Genomic DNA, 26,164 nt, shown 5'->3' with positions numbered 1-26,164 from the left:
TTTCAGTAGTAATGGGAATATTTCTGCCAACTGTTGGGGGTAGTTCAAGGAAATATTTTGTCATCTCAGAATGATTTAGATGTGAGGAACTCGTCCCCTAAGATCAGCAGGGAGCTCTGCATTTCACAAGGAATATGCAGTGCTATCTGACTTTGTTCTCCATGAAGTTTTCCTGCTCTGAAACTCTATAAGCCTTGGGTTCCTTACTTGCTGCCCTGCATCTTCTTTCTTTCCCTCACTCCTTATGGGGGCCAGACTTTTTTTATTTCAAATATTTTTCTCTGTAGGTTATTTTGTTCAGAAAAGGGGGCAGAAAAGTTTATTATATTTAAAGTCTCTGAATAGTGTCCTTGTTTGTAAGGGGGAAATTGGCAAGCCTGGAGCACTCTCTTACAGAAAGCTAATTATTTCGCTTCCACCTACAGCATACTTGCCACGTCAGGCAAGCTTTTGACATTTGTGCTGCTCTGTGGCAGCAGAGAGGCTTCTGGTGGCTTCTGTATTGTTTTATGTGCTCTCTAGTGTGTGCTGAGGGCTGGCTGGGAGGGGAGCATGGAGCTGGTGGTACTTGCAGATACTTGAGTGTTTGTCCCCTTTTGTGTTGGTGGCACAGTGGCCTCGTGGGGCTCTAGGAATGAGATCAGGAAGGATGCTGTGTGTCCTCGATGTGTAACAGGCTGCTTTCATGTCTTGCCCTGTCTTCAGCTCCCAACAAACAGCTGGAGCAGCTCAGCCTTGCTTTGAATCAGCCCATCTGGCCCATGAGCTACATTAGTGTAATATGCTCCCCATTTTCTTACAGCCCTTTGGCATGTGTTGGGTGAAAAGCATTGGGCAGGAGGCTGGTGGGGAAAGTGCCAAGTTAAGTGGGTGTAGGAATGTGATCCACCTCCTCCCTCCACTCCATAATGTAAACTTAATCCTTGGACTTCAGTCGGAGCAGGGCAGGCTGGCTGAGATAACGGGGAGACTCAACACACTTGCAAACAGAACTGAACTGGTCAGCACAGCCCTTGATTTTAAAGGAGTGGATCTGACCAAATGGCATTTAAAAGCCAAGGTGGTGCTCCACAAAACCAGCCCCTGTGGTCCTGCACACCCCTGTGCTATGAGGGGGAGAGGGGAGCTGCTCCTGGAAGATCTGGTGTTGCTTCTCCTGCCTCCTCTTGCAGCAGACAGGACAGTGTAGCTTTGCTGTTAACCACCAGAACTTGGATTTGATGTCACACAGATGGGGTCAAGGACATGCCCCTTAGCCCTGACTAAACATGGCTTCTGTGCCTAAATATATCTCTGTGTTCTTTCCACCAGGGATGAACAGCTCTGTCCTCTGGCCTTTGTGTCACTCACAAGCTGAAGCCTATTCCTCAGTCCTGGGAGGCAGAAATGTGTCTAAAGCTTTTGTTGGAGCCATGAGGATGCTCAGCCCATCAGCCCAAGGGACATAATGAGCTTGGAGGGACAGAAGATGGAGCCAAGTGGCTCTTCACTCCATGCTCACATGTTTGGAGCATTGGGTGCTGGTGAAAGCCCAGATAGATAAGTAGGGCTGGATATGAGCTGTTCATGGGGAGAGTGCCTGGCCTGCTCATGTGTCTGGGCCATAGCTGGGCTGTGGAGATGGTGCTGGCATCTCAGGGCGCATATGGATGTTGTCTGTGTCCCAGGTGGCCACTCTGTGTGCAGGATTGGCCTCTGGCACAAAGTGATCTCTGGATGGGGTTTGAGGTCTGTATCCATCATTTATCTGGGCAGGTTTAGGGCAAATGACCATCTATGTTCTTTGTGCTATGCTTTGTATTTGCTGCAGCCAGTGTTGCTGGACCAGGGTCGTCCCCTCCACGTGATTTGTGCAGATCTTGGCCCCTGCTCCAGGTGCTCCTGACCTTGTCGGAGTCCTCTCAGTGCTATGGTAACGTTCAGAGTTTGAGCACAGAGCCAGCTGTTGCCTCTGTCCTTTATTTTCCATGGCATCTATATTATGGGGCTTAGCAGTAGTGTGGAAAGGCCACCAGCAAGCTGATGGGTGACATTCACCCTGAAGAACTGGATGGGAAAGCAGGAATTCAGTAGCCAATGAACCACCATTGTGGGTATTGGGTCAGGAAACTTTCTGCAGTGCTAAAACCAGGACCCAGGGGCTGTAGGAAGATGCTTTCCTGGACTTGCTCAGTCTCCTCTGCCTCTGAGTCAAGACTAAAAGCCCTGGAGACCGTCTGGGCTCTCAGCTTCCCACCGCTCCTGCAGGGCTCGGGAAGGAGCTTGTCTCGCCCGTGGTGTGTGATCCAGACGCTGGGAGGAGAGACCTGCCTTGCAGTGACTCCTTTGTTGCAGATGGGGAGGTCTAGACCATTTCCTCCCGCTTCTCCTGCCTTGCCCCTAACACCTGCAAGGCCAGGGGAGTCATCCTATGCTATGGGTGCCATGGTGCTGGTGTGGGCTGTGTGAGGGGCCTCCAGGAAACCCAGTCCTGCTCTGGCCTCGGTACACTGAAGGGAGACTCTGTGCCCACGCCAAAGCCAGGAAATATTTTGGGTGGGTTTGGGCAGTGAACACAGGAGGTCTGTTCTCAAGTGAGGCTCCTCCTGCACTGCCAGGGAGGGGTGTGAAGTCTCCTGCCTGTGTTTGCTCCACAGGGGGTAGAGGAGCAGGAGGAAGGCACCAGGCTGGGGCTCCTTTCTGGCAGACGAAGGGCAGTACCAGGTTTCGTGGCCAAAGCCTTCACCCTCAGCAGCTGTTGTGCAGGGACCTCTATGAGCTGCCTCTGTGGGGCTGGGGGCTCTCTGAGAGGGACCAACCTGTTCCTGCCTGGCTGCAGGGGCAGCAGCAGGGGCTGACTGAGCCAGGGGAGGGCTCTGAAGCTGCAGAAGCAGCGGCTGTTACTCAATGTGTTCATCTGTTGAAATCCAGGCAGGGGTACGTGCTCTGTGGTTTTCACCCGAGGTGACGCTGCCTATGTGGTGCTGCCTTGGTGGCTTTCTCGCCTCCCAGCCATCAGTTTTGCTGCAGCAGAAGGAGGATCCAGACTTCTCCCTTTGGGCAATCCCCTTATGGAAAAGCTGCTTCTGCTTGCTAAAAAGCAGCTTTGTAAAATTCACTGTAAGGGGGTTTCTTTCCCCCTTCCCTCCCATGCCCTAGCATGAGCAAGGTCAGCATGACAGCATCTGAGCCCCTCCTGTCATAGGGCTGAGTAAGCTGGTGGCTCCTATGTGAGGAGGCTTTGGAAGCAGCGTCCATCGCCTGGATGAGCTGGGAGGAAGGGTGGGCTTCGGCTCACAGCATTGCTGACTCAGCACATCGACCAGCACGAAGGGTGACTGCAGTGACAGGCAGTGTGGGGAATGCACAGCACCTGGAGCATGGAGGTTTTGTAGGTGGGAATCTCTGTAGTGGGAGTCCCTGTAACTGTTCTGCGCCGCCCTCCCCACCCACCCTCACATTGGGGCAGCTCATGTCTTTCTGCAGCACCAGGACAGCTGGAGGCAGCCAGGCTCTGGTTCTTTCTCTTTTCCCTTTCACTTTGTTGCATTTCTGCTGAATGCAGAGGATTCCTGTCCCCCACCCCCCTGCCTCTGGATCACGGGAGCTGTTGGTTTTGTTGCATTTCTTCTGCTTTTCCCATAAGTGGGTGGGCGATGCCAGGAAAGCCCTGCTCTCCCTGCTGCGGGACCAACACAGGCACATCTGCCCTGGCTCCTTCCTCCTGCCTCTTCCTCCCAGCTCTGCTCATGGGGGACAGCCCAGGGACCCACTGTGATCCCATGCAATGACAGCACCACACGAAGCAGGATTTAATTCTGATGGTGAGCGTGGCTGGGGCCATCTGTGACACACCTCGCTCCTTCTCCATCCTGGAGAACATCAAGATGGAAATTGCTGCTCATAGCAGCAACCACCCTGGGATCTTTGTGCCAAGTTGACCTCCTGGAGAAAGGGAAGATGGAACAGGTGTGATGGCAGGCAAGGAGAGAACCTGAGAGCATTTCCTTCACCGGCTCACTCCGTAAATGGAGCACAGTTTACCAAATTTACTTTTCTTATCTCCCCAGCACCTCTGCACTAACACGAGGCAGGAGAGCTGGTGGCTGTGCTGGCGGGTGCTTCCTGCTGTGGGTGACAAGGACACCTCTAAGTTGCCCCAAAAACGTGGCAGAGCCACGAGGCTGCACGTGGGTGACAGCAGCAGCCACAGCAGCAGGATGCTGCGGGTTACCTTCTCCCCAGCGGCCGGCAGCTGCTTCAACAAACAAAATGAAACCCTCTGCTGCAGATTAGGAGAGGAAATTGCTGAAGTACTTCAGTTTTAAAGCAGTTTCTTGGCCAGGCAGGGTGGATCTGGGGGCAGGTGGATCCTGGGGGCCCTGATGCCCAGGGCTGGGTGGGAAGGGTGGGTGGTTACAGTGCTTGGCACAGTGTGCACACACAGTGCTGGGTGCTCTGGAGCACCACTGTGACCCCAGAGTGATTGGGTTCTTAAACACGCAACTGCACAAGCAGCAAAGTCACAGGAAAAGCCTGCAGGCACCCGTCACCTCCAGTGACTTGGGAGCAACTGGGCTGCCAGCCAAGGGCTCCTCTGTCCTAAGGGGACCTGGTGGCCTCCCTGCACTCCGTGGGAAATGCCTGGCTGCCCAGGGCTGCCACCCCCGAGATGAGCTGCCCCCAGCTTTCCCAGCTGATGGCTTTTGTTTTCCACCCCCCTCTCCCTTTCTGACTGGAAGAGGCATTTCTCCAGCACTGCTGAGGGAAGGGTTCATGGGCCCCTGCCCTCTGACATGCCAATGGGGTGAGTAAGAGCTGGGCTGAGGGTGCGTCCTCTCCTCTTAATTGGGTTTCAATTGCAAACCCTGTTCAGGGACATAAGCTGTTCCACCCTTGTCGACTGTGCATTGTTTGGTAAAATTATCTTTCAAGATAAGCCTTTTGTATTTTTTTTTAGTGTTATAGGAGGGTCCAGGAGTTCAAACACACCCAAAAGGCAGGACCAGTCCTGCCCAGGGTGGGAGGAGCAAGCAGGGTCTGGGTCCCACCTGAGAGGACCTTGGTACCTGGGCAGGAGACACTGCTCCTGGTTTGTCAGACCCAGATAATGCACTGGGCTCTGATCCATCCTAGGTTTATTGTCTAGGTTGGTGTCCCTCTGGTCCTCAGGTGAAAGTGCTGGAGGAATTCTCCTGGCACAGTGCCCAATCTGCTCTCTTAAGGTGTTAAGTCATATAATGCTTTATTGTAACATGTAGTGCTCCCTTGCTCTGGTACAACTTGAAGACCTGTGTCTTTAAGAGCACTTCATTTAAGCCATAGCTGTTTCATACATATGTATGTACATTTATTCTCCTGGGCAACCCCAGGCTCACTGGACTTCACTTCCTCTCCTCCCAGGCAGTCACTTATTACTTAAGCAGCCCAGGAAAGTCCCCCTCGCATGCCCTGCTCCCACTTGGGCTTACCAAAATGTTCCTAGATCCTGCTGTGCCTAAAGGCAGGATTAGGATGAGCCATGGGAAAAATCAAGGTCACCAGCAAAACCTTTATCTTGAGTGGACTTTCAGATTTAAGTTTAAATTTAATTTTGCCCATTGCAAAAGTTTCTTGAAAGGGAAAGATTTTGTGGCTTCTGCATGCAGACCTCTTCATTTGTGCTGTTTCATTAAAAGTATAGAAGAAAAGGCACAAAGGTTTTGAGAGGTAGTAAGAGTAGGTTCTTTTCTCTGTCTACAAACCAGCTGCCCAAATCTGCTCCTGTGCAGCTAGAGCATCCCCATGGAGTTCCTTGGCCGTGGTGTCAGAGCTGGGGGCTCTGTCTATGTGTCTGCAGCTGTCAGTTGGTCATGTTGCTCAGATAGCTCAGAGATGGAGTGAATTTTGGTGTGGTTGTAACTGCCTACGGACTGAAAACTAAAATGTCGATAGTGTGTAATCCCTGGGATTTGTAAGAGCTTTGATGTGGCAGCAGGAGGGAGAGCTCCTGTTGTTGCTGCGTGTCCCACCAGCAGCCCGGCGCAGCAGAGGGGCTGGGCAACCTTTGGCGAGGAAGTCCCTGGATTTCTTGTGTGGAGGAAATCATTATAAACAGGATGTTTGCTCCAGCCCCATTCCAGGCTGCTCGCTGTAAACCTCTCAAGGGGTGCTGGACCCCAAGCAGAAGGAGGAAGAGGAGATGTGGGTGCTCCCCCCAGCACTAATTACTGTGAAGAAGCAGCTTTTGGGATGTCAGCAGTGGGGCAGAGCTCCCCCTTGGGCCTCATATCTCTGGTTCGCAGCTCTTGGACCTGCACTGATTCTTACAGAGCAATTCCAGGTTTCTTGCATCCCAGCACCTGATTCTGTTGCCCTTCCTCCTCCAAAACAAAGCAGTTGTATTCCAGTGTTGTCCAGGTCAATAACAGCCTTTCCCTTGCCCATGTGTAGGAGCTGCAGGACTGAAGGGTTGGGATGTGGCTTTACTGGAGCTGCAGGATTAGACCATGGGAAAGAGGGAGCTTGAACCTTCCACCCTCAGCTCCTGCTCCAGTGCTCAGAGGTGTGTTGAGTAGCATGACCTCTACTTGAAGGGCTTAGAGAACTGTGCTGGTAAACAAACTGCCTTTGGTTGGCTCAGGCGCTGTCCTCGGAGTAAACTCTGGCATTTCACCTCTCCGGTATGTTGCCCTGTGTCACCTCAACAAGGAGAAGAGCTTGTCAGAGAGGTGAAGCATCTCTTGTCCCTTGTAATCCCTGGCTGCTTGAAATTGTAATCTGTTTATCTGAGCAGCCCTGGCTGCCCTGAAGGGGAGCAGGGAATGGGGGCCAGCACTGGGGCAGCTGTGGCTGAGTCTGTGCAGAGGTGAGGGGGAAGGGGACAATGTGGAGGGGATGGCAGGGCACAGGCAAGCAGGTATGTGGGACTGGCAGGACACTGTGCATGTCCCTGGGAGAAAAACAGCATCAGTCTGGTGAGTGTACTCACTCTCTTTATTGACAGTTTCCTCTCAAATGGTTCAAAATCAAGGGAGCAATGAACTACTGAGCAATGTGGGGAAACAAAAATAGTTAAAAAAAACACCCTAAAGACATGACAGCCCTCCCCATCCCTCATTTGCCAGAGAAAATCCTGCCTGATTTCTCCCAGCCACGTCAGCTCCCAGCTATGACAGCTATCTCATCCTTTTGGCAGGGCTGCTCGGTGGAGCAGCCCCGGCTCCAAAATGCAGCGGGAAGAGATGTAAACAGAGAGGAAGGTGGAAATACTGAAGTCGGCTGCTTGGGGTGGCTGCTCGTGGTGGGCATCCAGGTACAGGGCTGCTGGGGGTGTTCTGACCCCAGGGCTCGAGTGATCCTTGGTGCTGGGAGCGCCCAAGGGATGTGTCCTGGGGAACTCCAAAGCCTCTGCACCCCCGGGTGGTGCTGAGGGGCACCTTTGCCGTGCAGGGAAGCAAATCACACGGTTTTGTCTCCTCTTCCCTGCCTGGTGGCTTTTCTCAGTGAGACACAGACCTGACTTTTAACTCCTCTCTCTTTGTTCCCCCAGATCATGATTGAGTTCTGCCCGGGCGGGGCGGTGGATGCCACCATGCTGGGTGAGTGCAGCGCCGGTGCCGGGCTCTACTCCGTGCCCAGGGCGATGCCCGAAGGCATTTCCAGCCTTCTGGCTCGTTCCCAGGGGCAGCCTTCAGACAGATGGCAGGCATGGGTGCCCCAGCTCCTCCACCTGCCCTTTCTCTCCCATGAGTTTGCCTATTTTCATACCCAGAGCAGAAGGTGTGGCAGCCCTGGGGTATTTTTTGAGCTACCTTAATGTCCTTTTGTGATTTAAATGCTGCTGGGATCAGCAGATCACAAGGCATGGGGAGAAGGAAGAGTCTGGCTGGAGGGGAAAGATGATTTTAAATATTTATCTGCTGGGGGCACTGGGTGCTTGGGATCCTGTTCCCACAGCTTCCCGAGAAGGGCAGCAGGGCTGAGATGTTTAATCTGGGTGTCTGTCATGATGAATATCCCAAGATCTTTTTGCTGACTTCTCCGTATGGTATCAGTCATCTGTGAAGCAGCAGAGCACCTAATAAACTGCAGTTTGCAGTAATCCCAGGAATCTTCCCATTTTTAACTCTTCCCTTCCACACAGAGGGAGCTGCTGGGACCGCTAGTGTGTGGGTGTACCCCAAAACAGCCCTGGCTGGTGCTACAGCCCCCCTGTGCCAGGGCTGTATGGACCCCAGGGCGGGGGGGTTGACATCCCTTTTGCATGGAGAATGGGATGCTCTGACATCTTGCCTGGAGCCTCTGGGACAGACCCATGTCTTCCTGGGGGTTACTCCCTTTCAGCCCTGATATTTCCAAAGGCCTTGCCTTGAATTTATCCCCAGTAGGCAAATTCGTCATCTTTGATTCAGCCCTTAAACCTTGGCCCTCCTTTAGGGAACTTCTTTAAAGCAGGTCCAAATCACTACATGAAAAAGTACATTTTCCAAAGTGCTGGAGAAATTATGCCTTCCCCACGGAAAACCTCAACAGGGTTTTTTTTTACCCATCTCTTGGGACATGAAAATCCCCCTGAGCATTGGTGGGTCTGTGGCTGTGGCATTCAGTCTGTGGAGGACCTGGGAAGGGGCAGCATAGGAAACCATGAGCAAGTGGGCTGGCTATAGCACTGTCACCCCCAAGGGAAGGACAGGAGGAGCTGTGAGCTGGAGCTTAGGAATGTTCCCAGCATGAGTAAATTCAGAGTTGCTGAATGCTGCCTGTTCTGTCTCCCCATCCCCACCAGCAACTGGTGTTTTCCCGTTTAAATCTTTTGTACAAAACCGGTGGCCCACTGCACCTTGCTTTTGCCAGATGCTCCAGGGAAAATGAAAATAATCAGCTTCCCCCAGAGGAAGGGAGATCTTGGTGAGGAAGAGGAGGAACAAAGTGGCTGACCCAGCATCCCCCAGCCTGTGGCTGAGATCCTCACTCTCAATCTGTTTCAGTTGCTGGGGTCCTTCCCTCAGCCCCCATCCTGGCCATGCAGTTTGGCAGTTGATGCTGTCTAAGGCTGGGTCTGCTCTTCCTCAGGCTCAGAGCTGCTGGAGGAGGGATCTGCAGTGCAAAGGGCTTGCAGAGGGAGGGAGGGAAGCTCAGGAGATGCTAACCATCTGGAAGTTTGATGGTTTGCAGAGCTGTCGCCTTGGAAAACGGTCTCAGATGGTGGAGGTGGCCCAGCAGAGCTCAGCAGGGAGGTCACACCAGTGATTGCATGTCCCTTCAAGCATCAGAAATAGAATCAGAGAATCACAGAATATCCTGAGTCGGAAGGGACCCACTAGGATCATCAAAATCCAACTTCTGGCCCTGCATAGGACAGCCCCAAGAATCCCACCATGTGCCTGAGAGGGTTGTCCAAACTCTCCTTGAACTCTAGGACAGACAGCAGGGTATGAACTGGTGCACTGGTACCCAGGGCTACCCAAAAAACCAGCTCAGAGCAGTGGGTAGGGACAACCCTACCCTTTCCTTTGGGAAGTGGCGTGTCCCTCATGGGGTATAGGGGAATAGAGTGCATCTCCATGGCAGGGATAGCTCCCTGGGGAATGAGAGCATGGTTTTGTATGGAGCTCCTGGGTGTTCATGCCTGTGTTTGACCCTGCTGCCTGCAGCCAAGTTCATCTCCCTCCTCTCTACAGCAGCTGGGCAAGATCCAACTTGTGTGCAGGGACTTGTTTCCCAAACTGTCAGGGAACTTGCAGTTCAGACCCCCATCACAGGCACGCCTGGTTCCCCCTCTTTGTCCCCCTTATCCTCTGTTCCAGAGCCAAATGCCCCAGCTGTACATTCCCAGAAGGGAGCTGTAAACCAGCAGCTCCAAGAGTCGGGCATTCTGCTGCAAGTGCTGGCTTAGGGAATAAATTACCTTAACAAGCTGATTTGCATTGTCTCCTGCTGCTCTGACACATGGACAGTGGTTTTTCAATGGTCTGCTGGGTCACCTGTGCCTTGCTGCTGCTCAGGTGGAGCATCACTCTGTCCCTGTCCTGTTTAACATCCCTCTCCCTCCCCGCAGAGCTGGACCGGGGCCTGACTGAGCCTCAGATCCAAGTGATTTGCCGCCAGATGTTGGAAGCCCTCCACTACCTCCACAGCAAAAAGATCATCCACCGGGACCTGAAGGCTGGGAATGTGCTCCTCACCCAGGATGGGGACATCAAGCTTGGTGAGCTGCCCAACAGGAGCTTGCTTGGCCAAGCTCCCCTGAGAGAGCAGCTGTGGGTGATGGTGCTGCCTGGGGCCATTCCATGCTGCACCCAGGACAGCCACATGCTGCTGGAGCTGGATTGTAATGTCTGGCTATGCCTGAGTGGGAGGGGATTGAGGGATGCTGTCCTGCCTATGGGACATCACTGCTTGTCTGCTGACTGAGAGGTGCAGGCAGGAGGATGGGAAGACTTTGTTCCACGGGAGGCAAAATGTACCGAGGCTCCCCAAGCCACAGCCATGCTCAGGCCCTCCTCGATGGATTTTTATTGCATGAATTTTTTAATCCCTCTTTGAACTTGATTTTTGTGCTTTTTGGCCTGCTGAGCGTCTTGTGCAGGGTGCCAGTTGGCAGGGCTGGGAGCTGGAAGAATTCCTCTTATCTGCAGAGCAGGTTTGGTGGTGACAGGGTGAGTTTTGCCAAAGGCTTGCTTTGCCAACTCACTATGGGTTTGAGTTAAATTGGCATCCAGCAACCTGCTGGGGGATGAGAAGGTAAATTTGTCTGTATGAACTGGTCAGAAAGGTGCAGATCTCCACTGGATTCTCCTGAGGGGTGCCAGCAGCTGTTGGGTGTTCTTGGGATGTGTCTATGGGTGCTGATGGAGACCTGCCAGCCTGGGAATAGAGAAACCTTCCTGTGACCATGTACTTCACACTGTAGAAACACTGCTGGCTTGGGCCAAGGGTGACCCACAGTCAGGGACACCCTGAGCTCAGGATGCAGATGGGTAACAGCTCCTCCAGCTGTTATCAGGGCTGTCTCAGAGAGCAAACTCACCTGGAGTAGGCTTGGTACCTTTTACAGGTCTTCCTGATTTGATTTGGATTGGGTTGGCTTCAGCAGCTCTCTACAGAAGGGACAAAATCAGGGAGAGGCATCATGCAGTGGCTGCTGTGCACAGGGCTGAAGGGAAAGAAGGAGTGTAACAGTACTTTGGGTTTTCTGGTGTAAAATGAGACTTTTTGCTATGAAATAGCAGTTCTGAAAGTATCTGCTTTTGTTTGCCGAAAAGATCTTGACTTCCTTCTGGATGTGTAAGGTTTGGCAGGGGTGGCTTGTCATGCCCCTGTCTTACGGTACATAAGAGAGGAAGGTCCTGGGGTTCATGTATCCAAAACCAAATTTGATTTCTGATGCTCAGTTGAGAGGGCACAGCATGTTGTATCGTGTTCCTGCCTCAAATAAATGTTTGCTTTTCAATCTGCATTTCAGCCAAGTGTGCTAATTCAGAGGGGTCTTTTAGTTTTCCTACAGCATCTAATGTTACTGCTCTTTGCAGCTGACTTTGGAGTGTCTGCCAAAAACATGAAAACCTTGCAGAAGCGAGACTCTTTCATTGGGACCCCTTACTGGTGAGTGACCTGCTTGTTATGAACCTTGAGTCCGTGAGGGGCTTCACTCCTCTGAAAATCAGGCTTGCCAGAAGTGGGGATCTCGTGGCCTTTGGGATGTGTTGGTGCCTTACCATGGGTGGGAGGATTTTTACAAGGAGTCATGGCTGCTATATCTGCATGTGCAAGGGTTTTCCTTGCCTGAATGGAGCTGTGAGCAGCCTCGGTGGTGTGGGAGCACTGCGTGGTGTCACGGTGCCCTGGGCCGACCGAGGCTTGGCAGAGCAAAGAGACACATGTGTGCTGGTGTGTGTGCTCTCCCTGCTCCCCCACCTCAGGGGCTGGGGTGGGCTTTGGAGCAACTCCAAGCACATGGGAACGGCTCCTCGCTCCAGAAACACGATCTCTAAATCACCCGACTTGCTGAGGGAATGGAATCGTGAGGATTAATTTATTGTCTGAAGCAACATCCGCGCCAGATGTCAATGGCCTGGGGGTTTCCATGGGCTGTCTCCGTGTCTGTGGAAGAGGGAGGGGGTTGGACCCCTTAGAAAAGATGGTGCTGCTTCTGAAACCCAGAGCTAGGAGGAAAGGCTGTTTTTATGCGATGCTGTGGATTATTTAAAGTCTTTAATTGCTGCTGCAAGGCTCACATTGTGTGGCAGTGGTGTCATCCCTCCCCATCCCTGCTCCTTGCTCTGCCCCTTGCAGGATGGCCCCGGAGGTGGTGATGTGCGAGACCATGAAGGACACTCCGTATGACTACAAGGCAGACATCTGGTCCCTGGGGATCACACTGATCGAAATGGCCCAGATTGAGCCACCCCACCACGAGCTCAACCCCATGAGAGTCCTGCTGAAGATCGCCAAGTCCGACCCCCCCACGCTCAGCTGCCCTTCTAAATGGTGAGGCGTTTGAGCCAGCAGAGTGCAGGTTTCCCAACTTGAAGAGAGAAAAAAACCCCAGTCATTCCTAGCAGTTTTGTTTAATTTGAGAGCCCAATGTAGAATTCCAGCTGTATTTTAGGTCCAGCTGTGTGTTAGGGGCTCCAAAGGCACTGCTGGCTGAGGGCAGACTCTCAGACTGTGCTGACAGCATGCAGGCAGCACAGGGGGAGCTGCTGCTCACCCACAGGCCCTCCTGACGTGAGGGGTGATCCCTTGGCTGTTTTCAAAACCTCCCATGTGTATGAAAGGCAAATTTTTCTCTAAACTTGGAGATGGCTAAGAGCTCCAGAATTTTTGGAAAGCCACTTCTGCATTTAAAAGTAAACTGATCAGTTAGTTTTAATTTATTTATTTATTTTTAAACCATTATAAAACCTGCTGTGTGATAGCCAGTAGCAAAATACTGAGAGAGCACTGGAGTCACAAGCGTTGTCACAGCAGTGCAGGCAGGACCCCACCGCTAAAGTCCAGCAGGCAGGGTGGGAATGCTTCCTCTGGAGCTGCTCCGAAGCCAGAAGCAGATCAAGGACATGCTCTGGATCTCAGAGCTGTGCTTTGCAGGCTGAGGGTGCCCTCCTATGGGGTTCCTGGTCCTTCACAGCCGTCGTTTCCCAGTGTGGCTGTGGGGATGACTCCTGGAACATCCTTGTCCACAAGCAGCTCCGGCCATGGGCTCCCTTTGGAGACTACCTGCTGGTGTCCTCTCCTGCCTCTGCCTTGGCCCTGGGGAACAGTGGCTGGGGCTCAGTCCTCACCATCTGTTGCCATCATAGGTAAGGCAAAATCTAGTCTCTCACTTGGCCACTTTGATGATTTGCTTACAAATAATCAGGATAACTGAGCATTGGGTTTCCCATGGGAGTGCAGAGGGAATTACGGAGAGCTGCAAGCTGGGACATAATCTGGAAGAAGGATCGAGCAGAACCCTGTGGCATTCAAGGCCTTTCTCCCTCCTAAGCTTCTCACCAACAACTGTGTTTTCAGGTCCCTGGAGTTTAGAGACTTCCTGAAGAAGGCACTGGACAAGAACCCAGAGACCCGGCCCAGTGCTGCCCAGCTGCTGGAGGTAGGAACTGGCACCAGTCCCTGGGCTGGGTCTGTGGCCCCAGACTGGTTTCAGATGATTTTTGTCTTGTTTAGAAAGTTCATAGTACTTTTCAGCCACTAAAATGCTCCAAAAAGGATCAGCAATGTTTTTCCCCTTGGAGTGAACTGCAGAGCCCCTGTGGACAGCAGCTGGAATAGAAATGGTTCCTGTTGCCTAAAAACATCCATCTGGCAGCCAGCTTGGATGATACCTGATTATCCCAAATTTAAATTCAACTCCTGTCTTTTCCTCCTGTCCCTTTTCAAAATAATAGCAAAAGCCTGGAAGGTGCTGTTCCGTGCTGACTGCAGCTCTCTCACCCTGCAGCACTGTCTGCACACTCCCATCCATGCTGGAGTCCCTGAGAGACCTGAGGGACTCCACAGCCTTTTGCTGAAGCTCAACACAAACACCCCGCTGTGTGCATTGAGTGATTCTAGCCTGAATTCAATTAAACCTTCCCCCAGGCTCTGTTTGCACCCAGGGATCCTGCAGACTGGCTCTTGCCCTGCTCCTGCTGGCATTCTGCGGGCTCGGACGCTCAGTGTGGGGAGGGGGAATGTCCCCTTGTTTGAATTCAGCTGGTGCTTTTGTGGGGGGGATGTTGACATAAAGCAGCCTTGCGGAGCACCAGGCTCTGAGCATCTGTGTGCAGAGTGTATGTTTAACCTCAGCAACGTGTTCTCTCTTGTTCTCCCTCGTGCCTGTCTGTAAATTCGTCTGGGGGGTTAAGCCCGGTGACACTGGAAAGAACCACATCCTCAGGTGGTTGCAGTTGTTTTACAGCAAGAGGTGGTCCGTGCCAGGACTGTCACTTGGCCACGAGCTCACAAGGTCTGGTTTTGGCCACCTCACACATGTGCACTGTGCTTGGTTTTTAGCATCCCTTCGTCAGCAAGGTGACCAGCAACCGGGCTCTGCGCGAGCTGGTGGCCGAGGCCAAGGCTGAGGTGATGGAAGAGATTGAGGAGAGTCGGGATGAAGCAGAAGAGGATGACTCATCGGAGTCTGCCTCGGTGAGCGCTCCTGGCATCGTGCTGGCAAGTTTACCAGTGTGGCTGTGGTGGGAGAAAGAGCTCAGCAGGCTGAGTTTACAGCTGTTCTGAGCCCCATGAGGTGGAGGCGAAATGGTTGCTTGGCCAGGGAGGGGCTGTTTTTCAGTGGCTGCCAAGGACATGGAGAAACAATGATACCGGCGGGTGGCCCAGTGGCCGCTCACAGGAGGGGCTTAAAAAAAAAAAAAAGAAAAATAGGCCCTGATAGAGGCTGGAGAAGCTGGACAGATCTGCGCCTAAGCTGGCCTCTTTGAAGAGGACATCTCAAAGCTGCCTGGGTAGCCTTGCTGGGGGACATGCCTCGACCTCCCTCCTCTGTGGCAAAGGGTAGTGATTAATCCGTGGTGCAGTTAGCCATGGGGAAAAAAGTGCTTGATACATAAACTCCTAGGCTGCTTCTTCAGAATATGTAGATTCTGGAGTTTTTTCACTGTGCTTTTTCCTTCCAGATAGTGTCCACAGTCCTTGGGGCCACAAACCTGGAGAAAGTAGTATCTCAGGGCAGATGTCCTAAAAGGGAAGATTTCCTCCCAATAACTCTTTAGCTGCGAGTGGCTTTGGTCTGAAGTGTAGGGACTTAGAGCCCTTGCAATTGTGTTAAGTGTGGTGCCAAACCCAGCATCTTCCCTTCCCTGTCTTTCCAGCCCCCCGGTAAGCACAAGCGGGACCCCTCTGAGGCGAGTCAGCTGAGTTTTGATGGGGAGAAGCCTCCAGACTCTTCCTTGCCCAAAGCAGTGAATGGGTCTGTGGGGACTGGCAAGGACACCACAGATGGACAGAGCGATAAAGTCTCAGACGAAGGGATAAGCGGTGACAATGACAAATTGGAGAGCAATCACTCCACAAAAACCCCCACCAGCTCTGCCACCTCAGCCACTCGGGACAAGCCAGACATCATCTTGCAGCCTGGACATTTGGATAACTCAACGGAGGGGAACAAGCAGCCTAGGGCAGGCAGCAAGGAGCAGAAGAGCATTGGGGAGCGACCGGAGAGCAGCCACCTGGAGAACTTCACAGAGGAGAAACTCGCCAACGGGAGCTTGGATCCCCCGGCTCCGCTACCTGGCAGCCGGTCCAAAGGGGACTCAGATTCTGGCAGCACTTCAGCCTCTGAAAGCATGGACCTGACCATCTCCTTGTCTGCTGACCTGTCCCTCAACAGGGAAAGTGGCTCCATCTCCCTGAAGGTGAGAGTGGTGGGCAGAGAGCGTTGGAGAACATGGGGTAACAAGGAGGGAGGAAGGCCTTCTCTAGAAAAGCCTTCAGCAGTGTGTTTTCCCTGTCTATGAATTCACTGTCCCAGCTGGGCTCAGGCCAGCAGATACTGCTGGGTGAAGCTATGCCATGGGGACATGGCATGTCCTCAAGTGAAGGAGAAGCTCTTGGTGAAGCTGCTGCATGTTTGTGTCCTCTTCTGCCCTAGGTCAGTGAAATCTAATGGAAGTCTGATGTTTTGTAGCTATTTTGGGGCCCTGGGAAGTGTGAAATAACCATGCCACTCTCCTAACTGTGTATGACTATGCAAGTGTGAAACCCCAAATGTGATTTCCTGAACTTTATCCATAGCCATCACTCTGCTGCTCTTTTCTAGAACACCTGGCCCCAGGAGAAAGTTCATTTAGGCTTGTGCCGCTCTCAGTTTTTCCAACCTGCCATACATCTGGCCTGGTTTGTGTCAGCAGTGACTTGCACAGAGACCTCCCAGGCTTCTTGGCTTTTGCTAAAGCTTTATGGAGGCTGGGAATGCTTGTGAGCTAGAGCTGGCCAGGTCAGCATGGCTTAGAGGAGGAGGAGAAATAACTGGAATGGTATTTGCTGAGCTTCAGGAGGAGAAATGCTGTGACTTGAGGGGGCAGAGTGATGTGTTGCACAAGATCTTTATCAAATTGCCTGCATGAGTGATGGCTTCCCGGCACAGAAACGTGCTGGGAAACCACTCTCAGCAAAACATTCCTCCCCTCCTGCCTCCTGCTGTGACCACGAGAGCCAACATCCCCCTCAGGAGCCTGCAGACAGTGTGGTTCCCTGATGACAGAAATGTGATGCTCTTGCATAGCAATTTACCTCTTTCCCAGGACACCTGGTCTCCTTGGGGCCAGCCAAAGAGGAATACAATGCCACACATGGAATTGTTCTCCCCAGTTGGTCCCACAGAAGGGGAAAAGAGTCTTTTGGGTTTTACAGGGAGTAAGCCGTGAAGAGGGAATCATGTTAGATCATAGTTTAGCTGGACACGGTGAGAAAGGGTCTTTGGGTGCTGGGTTGTGTCTCTTCCAGGTCAGGTTTCTGCAAGGTGGTAGCAAGGCTGTGCAGCTTGAATCTCCAAATGGGCCGATGATTTGTGCTCCGTGTGGTTTCCTTCTGTGTGTTCTTCATGAACAAATGGCATCAAAATTGCTCTGAGGCTTCCAGCTGTTGCACCCCATGCAACAAGCCAGGGAGCTCCTTCATGGCCTCCTCCTTTCCCCTCCTTGCCAAACTCAGGATTCCCGGATGCACAAGAAGACGCTGAAACGCACCCGCAAGTTCGTTGTGGATGGAGTAGAGGTGAGTGTCACCACCTCGAAGATCATCAGTGAGGATGAGAAGAAGGATGAAGAAATGAGATTTCTCAGGCAAGTGGGTCACTGGGATGGAGGGCAGGGCAGGGCACTGAGCTAGGCTAGGGTTTTCTTCTCTAGAAGCTAATCCAGGAATGACCTAAAGTGCTCTCATTTCCAATCTTCATTCCACTTGGACAGCACAGCTGTCCAGTGTGGACATCACTTCCTTTACCTTTTCCTTGGCTGGCACAGGGCTTGCTGTATCACTAAGCTGAGCTCTCTTTGCATGCAGGGGAAGAGTGCAGCAAGACTGTGAGAAGGGAAGCTTGTGCTGTGGCTGGCTCTGTCCTTTGGGGGTGACTGAATGTGTTCCTAGGGCTGGAGATGCCTGGCTTAATGGAAATAAGCACAGAAATCTTCTCAAGATGCTCCTCTTCCTTTTGTTCGTGTACCTCCTCAGACTTCATTAACAGAAAGGCCAAGGGAGTTGTAAACTCCTCGAGCATCATTTAATATTCATGGGTGTATCCTCCCTGCTTAAGCCTTTATGACTCCTTCGCAGATCTTGCAGCTTTCAAACCTCCATGACCTATTCTAAAAAAGAGGAACTGCTGTTTCTAGCACTGAAATTAAAAGGTCCTTAAAATAATTACAGTACAAATTGTTTTGTTTGATGCCCTATTCTAGGCTCCGTTGTGCTGCTCTCAGGGACTCCCTGAGAGTATAATTTGTCCCAAGCACTTTGTGTCCCTGTGGCAGCCTTATTTCTAGGCCCCAATATCAGATCTATGCAGAAGCTCATAAGCTATTAATTTTTGTGTGAGAAGTGCATGTAACCCCAATAAAACAAGGGGAATATGTGTACTAGCATACAGAGAATTTCCAGGTACAGCTTTCAAGGAATCGTGGAACCACAGAATGGTTTGGGTTGGAAGGGACCTTAAAGCTCACCTCATTCCATGCCCTGCCATGGGCAAGGGACACCTTCCAGGTTGCTCCAAGCACTGTCCTGGCCTTGAACTTTTCCAGGGATGGGGCAGCTACAGCTTCTCTGGGCAACCTGTGCCAGGGCCTTTTCTTGTTTCATGGTCTTGTTTTGAAAGAAATGGTGCCAAAGTGTTCTTCCCAGCAGGGCCCCTGGAGAGGGTTGTACTCAGTGTGTGGGGTTAATGCACAGCAGTGGAGGTCATGATGGGGATCCTGCATGGGAGAACTGCTGCTGCTGCTCCGTTTGCCATCAGTGATTTCCAGCTGGGTCAGGCACAGACATGGCAAATGGACTCAAACACAACCCTCTGAGCAGAGGCTGCCTTTTACTGAGTGTGAAGCTGGATGAGAGGAGTGATGCAATGTTATGATGGATAGGTCAGAAATTGGGAAAACCAGTCTTTCTGCCACCCAGGTGTGAGCCAGAACTGATGCAGAGCATAAGGGCCAGGCCAGAGCATCACCAGCTTGGCCTCAGCTTTGTTTTGAAAATCAGAGAGTCCTAACCCAGCTGGCAGAATGGGTATTTTGGGTGCTGGTTGAGGCAGCAGTGACTGCAGAATCACCTTAGGAGCTTTGACAGGGCTTGTTTGAGAAGCTGTGAATGCTAATAGGCCTTACCTGTGAAAGCTGATGGTTTTCCCAGCAGTTCCCATAATTAGCATCCTGCTTCCTCACAGTGTCACAGAGCCTGAGAGCATATCAGTCAGGTGGCATTTACCTCCTGCCTGTGCTCAAAGCAAATGGCAGGATCCTACAGGATGGCTGTGCTGCTTCCATTCCCTGCTGAAGTGCTCTGGCCTTTTATTCTGCCATCTCTGCTCACCCACATGCCTCTGCACTTGTCTGACTCTGTGTTTTTCTCTCTCCCTCCATTTGAACCCTCTGCAGGCGCCAGGAGCTGCGGGAGCTGCGTCTCCTTCAGAAGGAGGAGCACCGAAACCAGGCCCAGCTCAACAACAAACACCAGCTGCAGCTGGAGCAGATGCTCCGGCGCTTCGAGCAAGAAATGATGGTACGTGGGCAGGGGAAGCTCCTGGGAATAAGCTGGTTTGACTTCTCTGCAGGTGCCCTGCAAACCCCCACAGAGGATGATGCTCCCCGGGTTGCAACGACCTTGGGGTATCACATCCAGAGGGAGCAGAAATGTCAAGGAGCCCTTTTGGGATGTGAGGCATGGGATGCCTCTCTGGAGGATGGAGGCTTTTGTGGGCATTGAGCACAAGCATTCTGCAGCTTGGGAAGCACTGATGGCCTTTGCCTGGTAGGATGTTGCAGGGGGAAGGATTTTTCTGGACTTCCCCTCTTTATGGACCTTTACTTGTGTGTCTGTTCATGGCTACTGTAAGAAATAGTTTATAGTCCTGTTGTATTCCATGGGAAAAAATCCTTTAAATGAGAAAGCAATGTGGCCAACATGTGACAGCAGGAAATCTGGCAGGCCTATGAATGTAAATTGAATAAAGATAAACTGGGCTCACAGACTTAGTCCCTCCATGGCCAGCTTCTGTTGAAGTACACAGAATGGTTTGGGTTGGGACCTTAAAGGTCATCTAGTTCCAACCCACCTGCCATGGGCAGGGACACCTTCCGCTACACCAGGTTGCTGCAAACTCCATCCAAACTTGGAAATCCTTGCCTGCAGAGAAAGAACTGTTCTGCTTGAGCCAATATTTGCCCAGGACCTTGGGTCCCAGTGGGATATTGTAAATCAGGACATAAGCAGGAGAAAGACTTGAAGTGCATCAGTGCCAGAACAAGTTCAAAAATCAGTTAAAGTGCTGATGCTAGAGCTGGCTCTGCCCTGTGTGCTTTGTGGGGTGTTAGCTGGAAATTTCCCTCCTCTCTGTTTAGTAAAGAGGCTCAATGGCTCAATCCCAGTGAGGACAATCCCCCACTCCTTTATTTTTTTCTTTTCACTTCTTTTTCTTTTTTAACTTTTGGAAGGAAACGAAGTGGAGAGGAGGCTGAAGTTGACCTCTGTTTCCTTTGTTCCAGGCAAAGAAGAAGTTCTACGACACAGAACTGGAAAACCTGGAACGGCAGCAGAAGCAGCAGATTGAGAAGATGGAACAAGATCACTCCCTGCGCCGGAGGGAGGAGGCCAAGCGCATTCGCCTGGAGCAGGAGCGGGACCATGTCAAATTTCTGGAGCAGCTGAAGCAGATGAAGAAGGAGGTAAAAATAGGGATAGGAGGGAGGAAAGCTGGTTTCCTGCATTTCTTTCCTCCAGGAAAGCTTCAGCATTTCTCCATGGCACAGCTTGAGAGGGAAGCAGTTGTTGGTGTTTTAGGTGGGGCTGTTCTTAGCCTAGAATTACCTGCAGATAAATCTCATTTCCCTCCCTAAAGGTTAAGAACGAGGTTGAGAAGCTGCCACGGCAACAGCGCAAAGGGAACATGAAGGCGAAGATGGATGACTTCACCCAGAAAAAACAAACCATGGTAAGGCTGAGAGAAGATTGCCACAACTCCAAGACTGGGAAGTGCATGGTAGACAGAATCATCCTTCCTCCTTGGGGGACTGGCAGCTTCTGAAACACCACCAGATGCTTTTCAAGTTGCAGCAGACGGAGGGCTCATGGTGGTACCACTGGTTTCTTCCAGGAACAGGAGTTCTTGGCCAAGCAGAAGGAGGACCTGGAGCAGGCCATGAAAAATATAACTGCCCAGAACAAAAGGGAGATCTGTGACAAGGAACGCGAGTGCCTGAACAAAAAACAGCAGCTCATGAGAGGTGGGTGGCAAAGGCTGTAAAGGAGGAAAGGGAATGCTGTAACCATGGGTTTATCCAATGCTGGCTCTTCCCACGCAGCAGATGCTGTGACAGAGTTGCAAGCTGGCAGGATGGGATTTAGAAAAAAACAGCCTTGCCAGATCCTGTCTAAATGTTTAACAATAATAATACTTAGTGCTTGAATCTTCAAAATATGAACCAATTAGGCTTCATAATTGAAAGAAATTACTCTCCAATATGGTTCATAACCAATTTCTCATGAAAAACAGGAGGTGAATGATCACCCCCCACATCTGTTGCACTGCTCATGTGTGTAGGGATCTCTTGAGCTTGGGATGCTTTATGTGACCAAGCTGAGGAACCAGGGTGGGTTGTCTCCTAACCCTCCTCCTTTCCACAGATCGGGAGGCTTGCATCTGGGATCTTGAAGAGCGTCAGCAACAGGAAAAGCACCAGCTTGTCAAGCAGCAGCTAAAGGACCAGTATTTCCTCCAGAGGCATGAGTTGCTCCGGAAGCATGAGAAGGTGAAGACTTAGCACCTTCCTACACTGGTGCGGGTCAGCAAAGCATCTGGGTGTCCCTGGGTGTTTCCCTTGAGGCTCTAAGTGGGTAAGGGTGAGTTAGGAGTTAAGGGACTTGGTCATTATTAGTGAAAAGGGACCAGAACAATGCTCGTGTCAGCCTTCTTTCCTGGGACATGTATTCTGTGCTGCGTGCGTTTAATGTGCGTAAAATGCTGCGTGCTTTGAATTTTGGGGGCTTTTCTGGAAATCTGTCGCTGTCTGGTATTTGGCATGGTTGATTTCCAGAGCAGTGAGTGAAGACTGGCACGTTCCTTTCAGCACTCTTCTCCTTTGCTTTCACAGCATGTTCAGTAGCTGCCCTAACCTCTTGTGGAGCTGTCAGTCACCAGCCACTTCCATGGTACTCCCAAATCTACTCTCTTGGCTCTCTCTCTTCTCCTCAGCACTTTCTTGTTGAGATGCCCTGAGATGTCCCTCCTCCTCTGATACCTGTCTCCCTGTAGGAAAGAGAGCAAATGCAGCGATACAACCAGCGCATGTTAGAGCAGCTGAAAATTCGGCAGCAGCAGGAGAAAGCCCGGCTCCCCAAAATCCAGCGGAGCGAAGGGAAGACACGCATGGCCATGTACAAGAAGAGCCTTCACATCCACTCCAGTGGGAGTGCATCCGAGCAGCGGGAGAAGATAAAACAGGTCAGGTCTTGCAAAGGGCACCAGGGTTGAGATTTGGCTTGGGGGTGAAGTATTTCACTGGCCTGTTGGTGGAAAGGAGGTTGGAAAAATGCAACTATTCCTACTTCTAACCCACTTCAGGACATCAGATGTCTTTGCATTTGGGGCATCAGGTGTGGTTTTCAGCGCTGCTTCCACTGTGACTGGTGTTGGGAAAATCCTTGGGGCTTTTCCTTCCTTCCTATATAATAGTGCGAGCTGGCCAGTCTCTTAAGCAGCTTCAGAGACCAGAGCAACTCTTCCAAATGGGCACCTTCTTTTCTCTCTTCTAGTTTGCTCTGCAGGAAGAGAAGAGGCAAAAAGCAGAGCGGCTGCACCAGCAGCAGAAACACGAGTCACAGATGAAGGACATGCAGGCCCAGTGCGAGAGCAACACGAATGAGCTCCAGCACCTGCAGGTACATGTCCATTGTGGGTCTGTCTCCCAGAGCTCCCCATGCAGTTCTTAGTCTCTTAAGAAGTGCCTGCAGAGGACTGTCAGTGAATGGGACCTGATGTCCCCTTGCTCTTGCCTTGAGAGGTTTTTGTGGCCATGTCTAAATGTGCCCTGGAGCTCAGAGCTCTGATTGTCTCTGGCTGAGGCGAATCCTGTTTGACCACTGGATTTACAGTCCTGGCTGCTTGATGGGTGCTCTGTTTCATGGTCTGTTTTTAGAATGAAAAGTGTCACCTCTTGATTGAGCACGAAACTCAGAAGCTGAAATCCCTGGATGAGAACCACAACCAGCACATGAAGGAGTGGCGAGACAAGCTGAGGCCACGAAAGAAGGTAATGCCTCCTTGGTGAGAGAAGTGTGTCCTGCTTGGCTGGTTGGAGGGGACAGTATCCATAGCTCCAGAACAATCTCAAATACAGCTCTTGTGTGTGTTCTCTTTTGCTTAAGGCCCTGGAGGACGAGCTGAACCAAAAGAAGCGTGAGCAGGAGATGTTCTTCAAGCTGAGTGAGGAGGCAGATGGACAGATGCCAGCATCCCCAACCAAACATGCCAAGTTCGTCCCTTTCAGCTCCTCAGAGAGCTTATAACATCTCACAGCTGGCAGGCCACCAGCTGGGAGTGGCTGTGTCCTCTTGGCTGCAGGTGGGCAACTTGGACGATCCTCTCGGCAGCCTCTTCTTACAACAGCACCCTCCTGTCCCCTCGCTCTGTCTGGGATAAATGTGACCCCTGAACTGTGGGATGCTGACTGGAAGTTGTGGTGGCTTCCCCAGGAGCTGGCCTGCTCAGCATGGCTCCAGGCTGGGAAGTAGGGCAGGACCCTTTCTGGATTGTACTTGCACTGTGAGCTGGATGTGTCACCTCTCACATGAGCCTGGTGCTCGCCTGGCTGGTCAGCTCAGACTGAAGCAATAACCACTCTGAACAGGAGAAACAGGCCATGGCTCCTGCCCTCTGTGCAGGGGGTGTCACCCTCTCTCTCCACTGTGGCTGCTCCTTCTCCCGGTCCTCTGTAAGGACTCACCTGGGGCAGAGCAGCTTTGGCATTGTCTTAAGATAACTTTGGCCTTGAGGGCCCCCAGCACTTGCCTTACACTGATTTCTTTTCACTGTGGTCTTTTTTGCTCAAGGGAGAAACAGTGATTTGGGGTTTTTTGCCTTTGAGTAAGGAGGGTTGGGTTTTTTGCTTCCTCTTTCTCTGTATAGTCTGTATAGACTATGCAGAAAGGGGACTGGCTGGATGTCCTCCCAAACATCTTCTGCTTCTTCCTTTGCCGCGATCACTGGCACCGCAGACCCTCTGGCACCCAGCTAGCGCTGTCTTTTCAGGGACTGGATTAAGGTGTAATTGAACTGTTCAGCTGGCTACAGGCTTTTGTCCTTAAAGAAGTGTATGTGCATGTGCAGAGGAGGAGGTTTGTAACAGTGATGACACAGTGAAGTGCCTGTCATGGTCATGTGCCTTTTGGTAAGGACAAGAGGGAGGCTGAAGAGTGTTACTGCCAGAGCTCTCATGATCACACATGTGCTTGAGACTTTTTTTTAAGTGCTCTATATGTGTGGGCCACGTGGGTCAGCCAGTCTGGCCACTCTGCATCAGGGTTATGGGCTGCAGAGCATCATTTGGAAGGAATAAAGGAGTCGTGAAACATGGGAAGAGGAGATGCGAAGGCAAGTCATGGTGGCTTGTTACTCTCAGCATCACTTTGTCCACTGATGTCTCATCTCCTTATGATGTGCCACAGTTTCTTGGATGGTTCTCCTGGCTTTCAGCATGGACTCAGGCTGCAGAGTGGCAGAGCAGTGGCAGGTCCAGCCCTCTGTCCTTTCTGCTATGTGGTGATGTGTCTCCTCCACCTGCACCAGGCAGGGAGGGCTTGGCTGAGCTTCTGGATAGGACTCAGAGCACAGGCCTGGGTAGGGGGTCAGAGACCTCAATGGCAGCACCTTTTTTACACAATCCAAAGGTATAAGGTAGCACTTAAGTTTTTCTCTCTGTCCATCTCTGGACAGCATTGTTTGTTTTAAACCTGGTTCTCTAGCAGTAAAAAAGTGTTTCTGCTTAAAAAAGTTAAAAAAAAAAAAGGTAGTTATTTGAAAGTCTCAAATATTGATGTAGAGACATACTGGCATTTCAGGGAAAGGTGATATGTGATGTGCTACACTTGTAGGTACCAAGCTGAAGGAGTCAGCCCCTAGGTCTTTAACTCTTTATCTGAGGTGTGCATTTCGTACCCATTTAGAGTTCCTAATACATATTTATAAGCTTCCTGCAAACTAGCAAGACTACATCTATTTGGGCCATTCCAGGTCACTTCTGAATCCACACCAACAATGTCTCTGTTAAACACCTGCCTGCCCCATCTCCAAAAGCATGGACTGTGCCTCTCAGATGTGACAGTGCCAGGTTGGGAGCTGTCGTAAAATTAATGAATGAGGGATGTTCCTGAACCAGGATAATGGGCTGGTTTGAGCCTTTTAATTGCATTAGAAATGTGTTACAGCAGCCCCATTGGTTTTGTTCCTGGTCCTGCAGGGGTCAGGCTGAGCTGTTCTGTGAAGTGATTGGTGTCACAGAAACCAGTACGTGGTGCCTGTCCTTCATATCTTACATTATCTTACATGTGACTTGCAGAAGGATGTCCTGCAGCACTGGTCACACTGAAGGGCATTGCTGCCTCTGACTGCCTTCTCCACCAGCCCAGGGAGCATCAACTCTCTCTGGGTATTTTGCAGCCGTGAGGAAAGACTATTTCTGGGGGCTCTTAAAGAGCTGATGCAATGCCCTCCATGGTAAATCGGTTGTCCCTTTCTCCAGCCCAGCTTGTTTGCAGCCTAGAGCAAACAACACAATTTTGCTAACAGAGGGTAGGAATGGTTCTGTCTGCTGCCTTTTCCCTATTCTCTGTTTCCTTTCTGAGTGTGCCAGGGCTCGAATACCATCTTCTAGAAAGGGGCAGGGGAGCACATCATCTAATTGTCTTGTTTACAGGGTGGTTATGTTTTCACTCCTTTCAAAAGAGGATATTTTTGTTGTTTCCTGTTCAGAAGGAACCACAATTAAACCCAGCTTACCTTTGAGAGGGGATGGGATACCATTTTAAAAAATATGGCTTTGAATAAAAAGGGTTTTTTTAATATTTTGTAAAGTGACTCCAGTGGGGCCACCACTATGATGTAAAGACCCCTCTAATAAAGTAACAGACTGAGAAACCTGGGCATGTGTCTGATTTTGCGTGTGATCACTGGCTGTGGCCTCAGACCAGCTTTGCTTCTAGTCTAGGGTTTGCTGATTTACAGAAACCTCCAGAGCCACTTCTGGCATTTGAACCTTGCAAGGCTGAACTTCCAGTTCTTTGAAATCGATCTAGAGACTCTCCTGCTGGGTGCTGCAGCTCCAGGGCAGGAACATGTTTGCGATGAGGCTGAAACTGGTGAAGCTGAATTGAAGCAGCGATTCCCTCGTTTGGTGTTAAGATGGTGCTGGGCTGACCCTGCTTGGTGAAGAGCAGGTATTGCATCCTGTCGTGTGAGTGCAAACCACTTAGGCGTGGATTTTTCTTCCTATTT

The 26,164-nt window shown here is 51.3% G+C and overlaps 1 protein-coding gene across 1 annotated transcript in view; it reads left to right on the top strand.

The window, feature by feature from the left end:
* STK10 (serine/threonine kinase 10) overlaps positions 1-25,812 on the top strand; it is a 44,252-nt gene extending 18,440 nt beyond the window's left edge. The window contains exons 3-19 of the mRNA XM_027718712.2: positions 7,511-7,559; positions 10,019-10,168; positions 11,493-11,565; positions 12,256-12,450; positions 13,477-13,558; positions 14,461-14,595; positions 15,279-15,821; positions 17,119-17,249; positions 19,056-19,179; positions 20,163-20,342; positions 20,516-20,608; positions 20,771-20,900; positions 21,301-21,425; positions 21,929-22,117; positions 22,429-22,554; positions 22,812-22,925; positions 23,041-25,812. Coding sequence (XP_027574513.2) covers positions 7,511-7,559; positions 10,019-10,168; positions 11,493-11,565; positions 12,256-12,450; positions 13,477-13,558; positions 14,461-14,595; positions 15,279-15,821; positions 17,119-17,249; positions 19,056-19,179; positions 20,163-20,342; positions 20,516-20,608; positions 20,771-20,900; positions 21,301-21,425; positions 21,929-22,117; positions 22,429-22,554; positions 22,812-22,925; positions 23,041-23,181 — 2,580 coding nt within the window. The 3' untranslated portion in view covers positions 23,182-25,812. The remainder of the gene's footprint in view (positions 1-7,510; positions 7,560-10,018; positions 10,169-11,492; positions 11,566-12,255; positions 12,451-13,476; positions 13,559-14,460; positions 14,596-15,278; positions 15,822-17,118; positions 17,250-19,055; positions 19,180-20,162; positions 20,343-20,515; positions 20,609-20,770; positions 20,901-21,300; positions 21,426-21,928; positions 22,118-22,428; positions 22,555-22,811; positions 22,926-23,040) is intronic.
* The last annotated feature ends 352 nt before the right edge of the window (positions 25,813-26,164 follow it).

The sequence above is a fragment of the Pipra filicauda genome, unplaced genomic scaffold (assembly GCF_003945595.2).
Source record: "Pipra filicauda isolate LSUMZ 115617 unplaced genomic scaffold, ASM394559v2 scaffold3_size10097308_pilon, whole genome shotgun sequence".
Classification (NCBI taxonomy): Eukaryota; Metazoa; Chordata; class Aves; order Passeriformes; family Pipridae; genus Pipra; species Pipra filicauda.
Note: the sequence above shows the minus strand (reverse complement) of the source record. Positions and strands in the feature narration are given on the sequence as shown.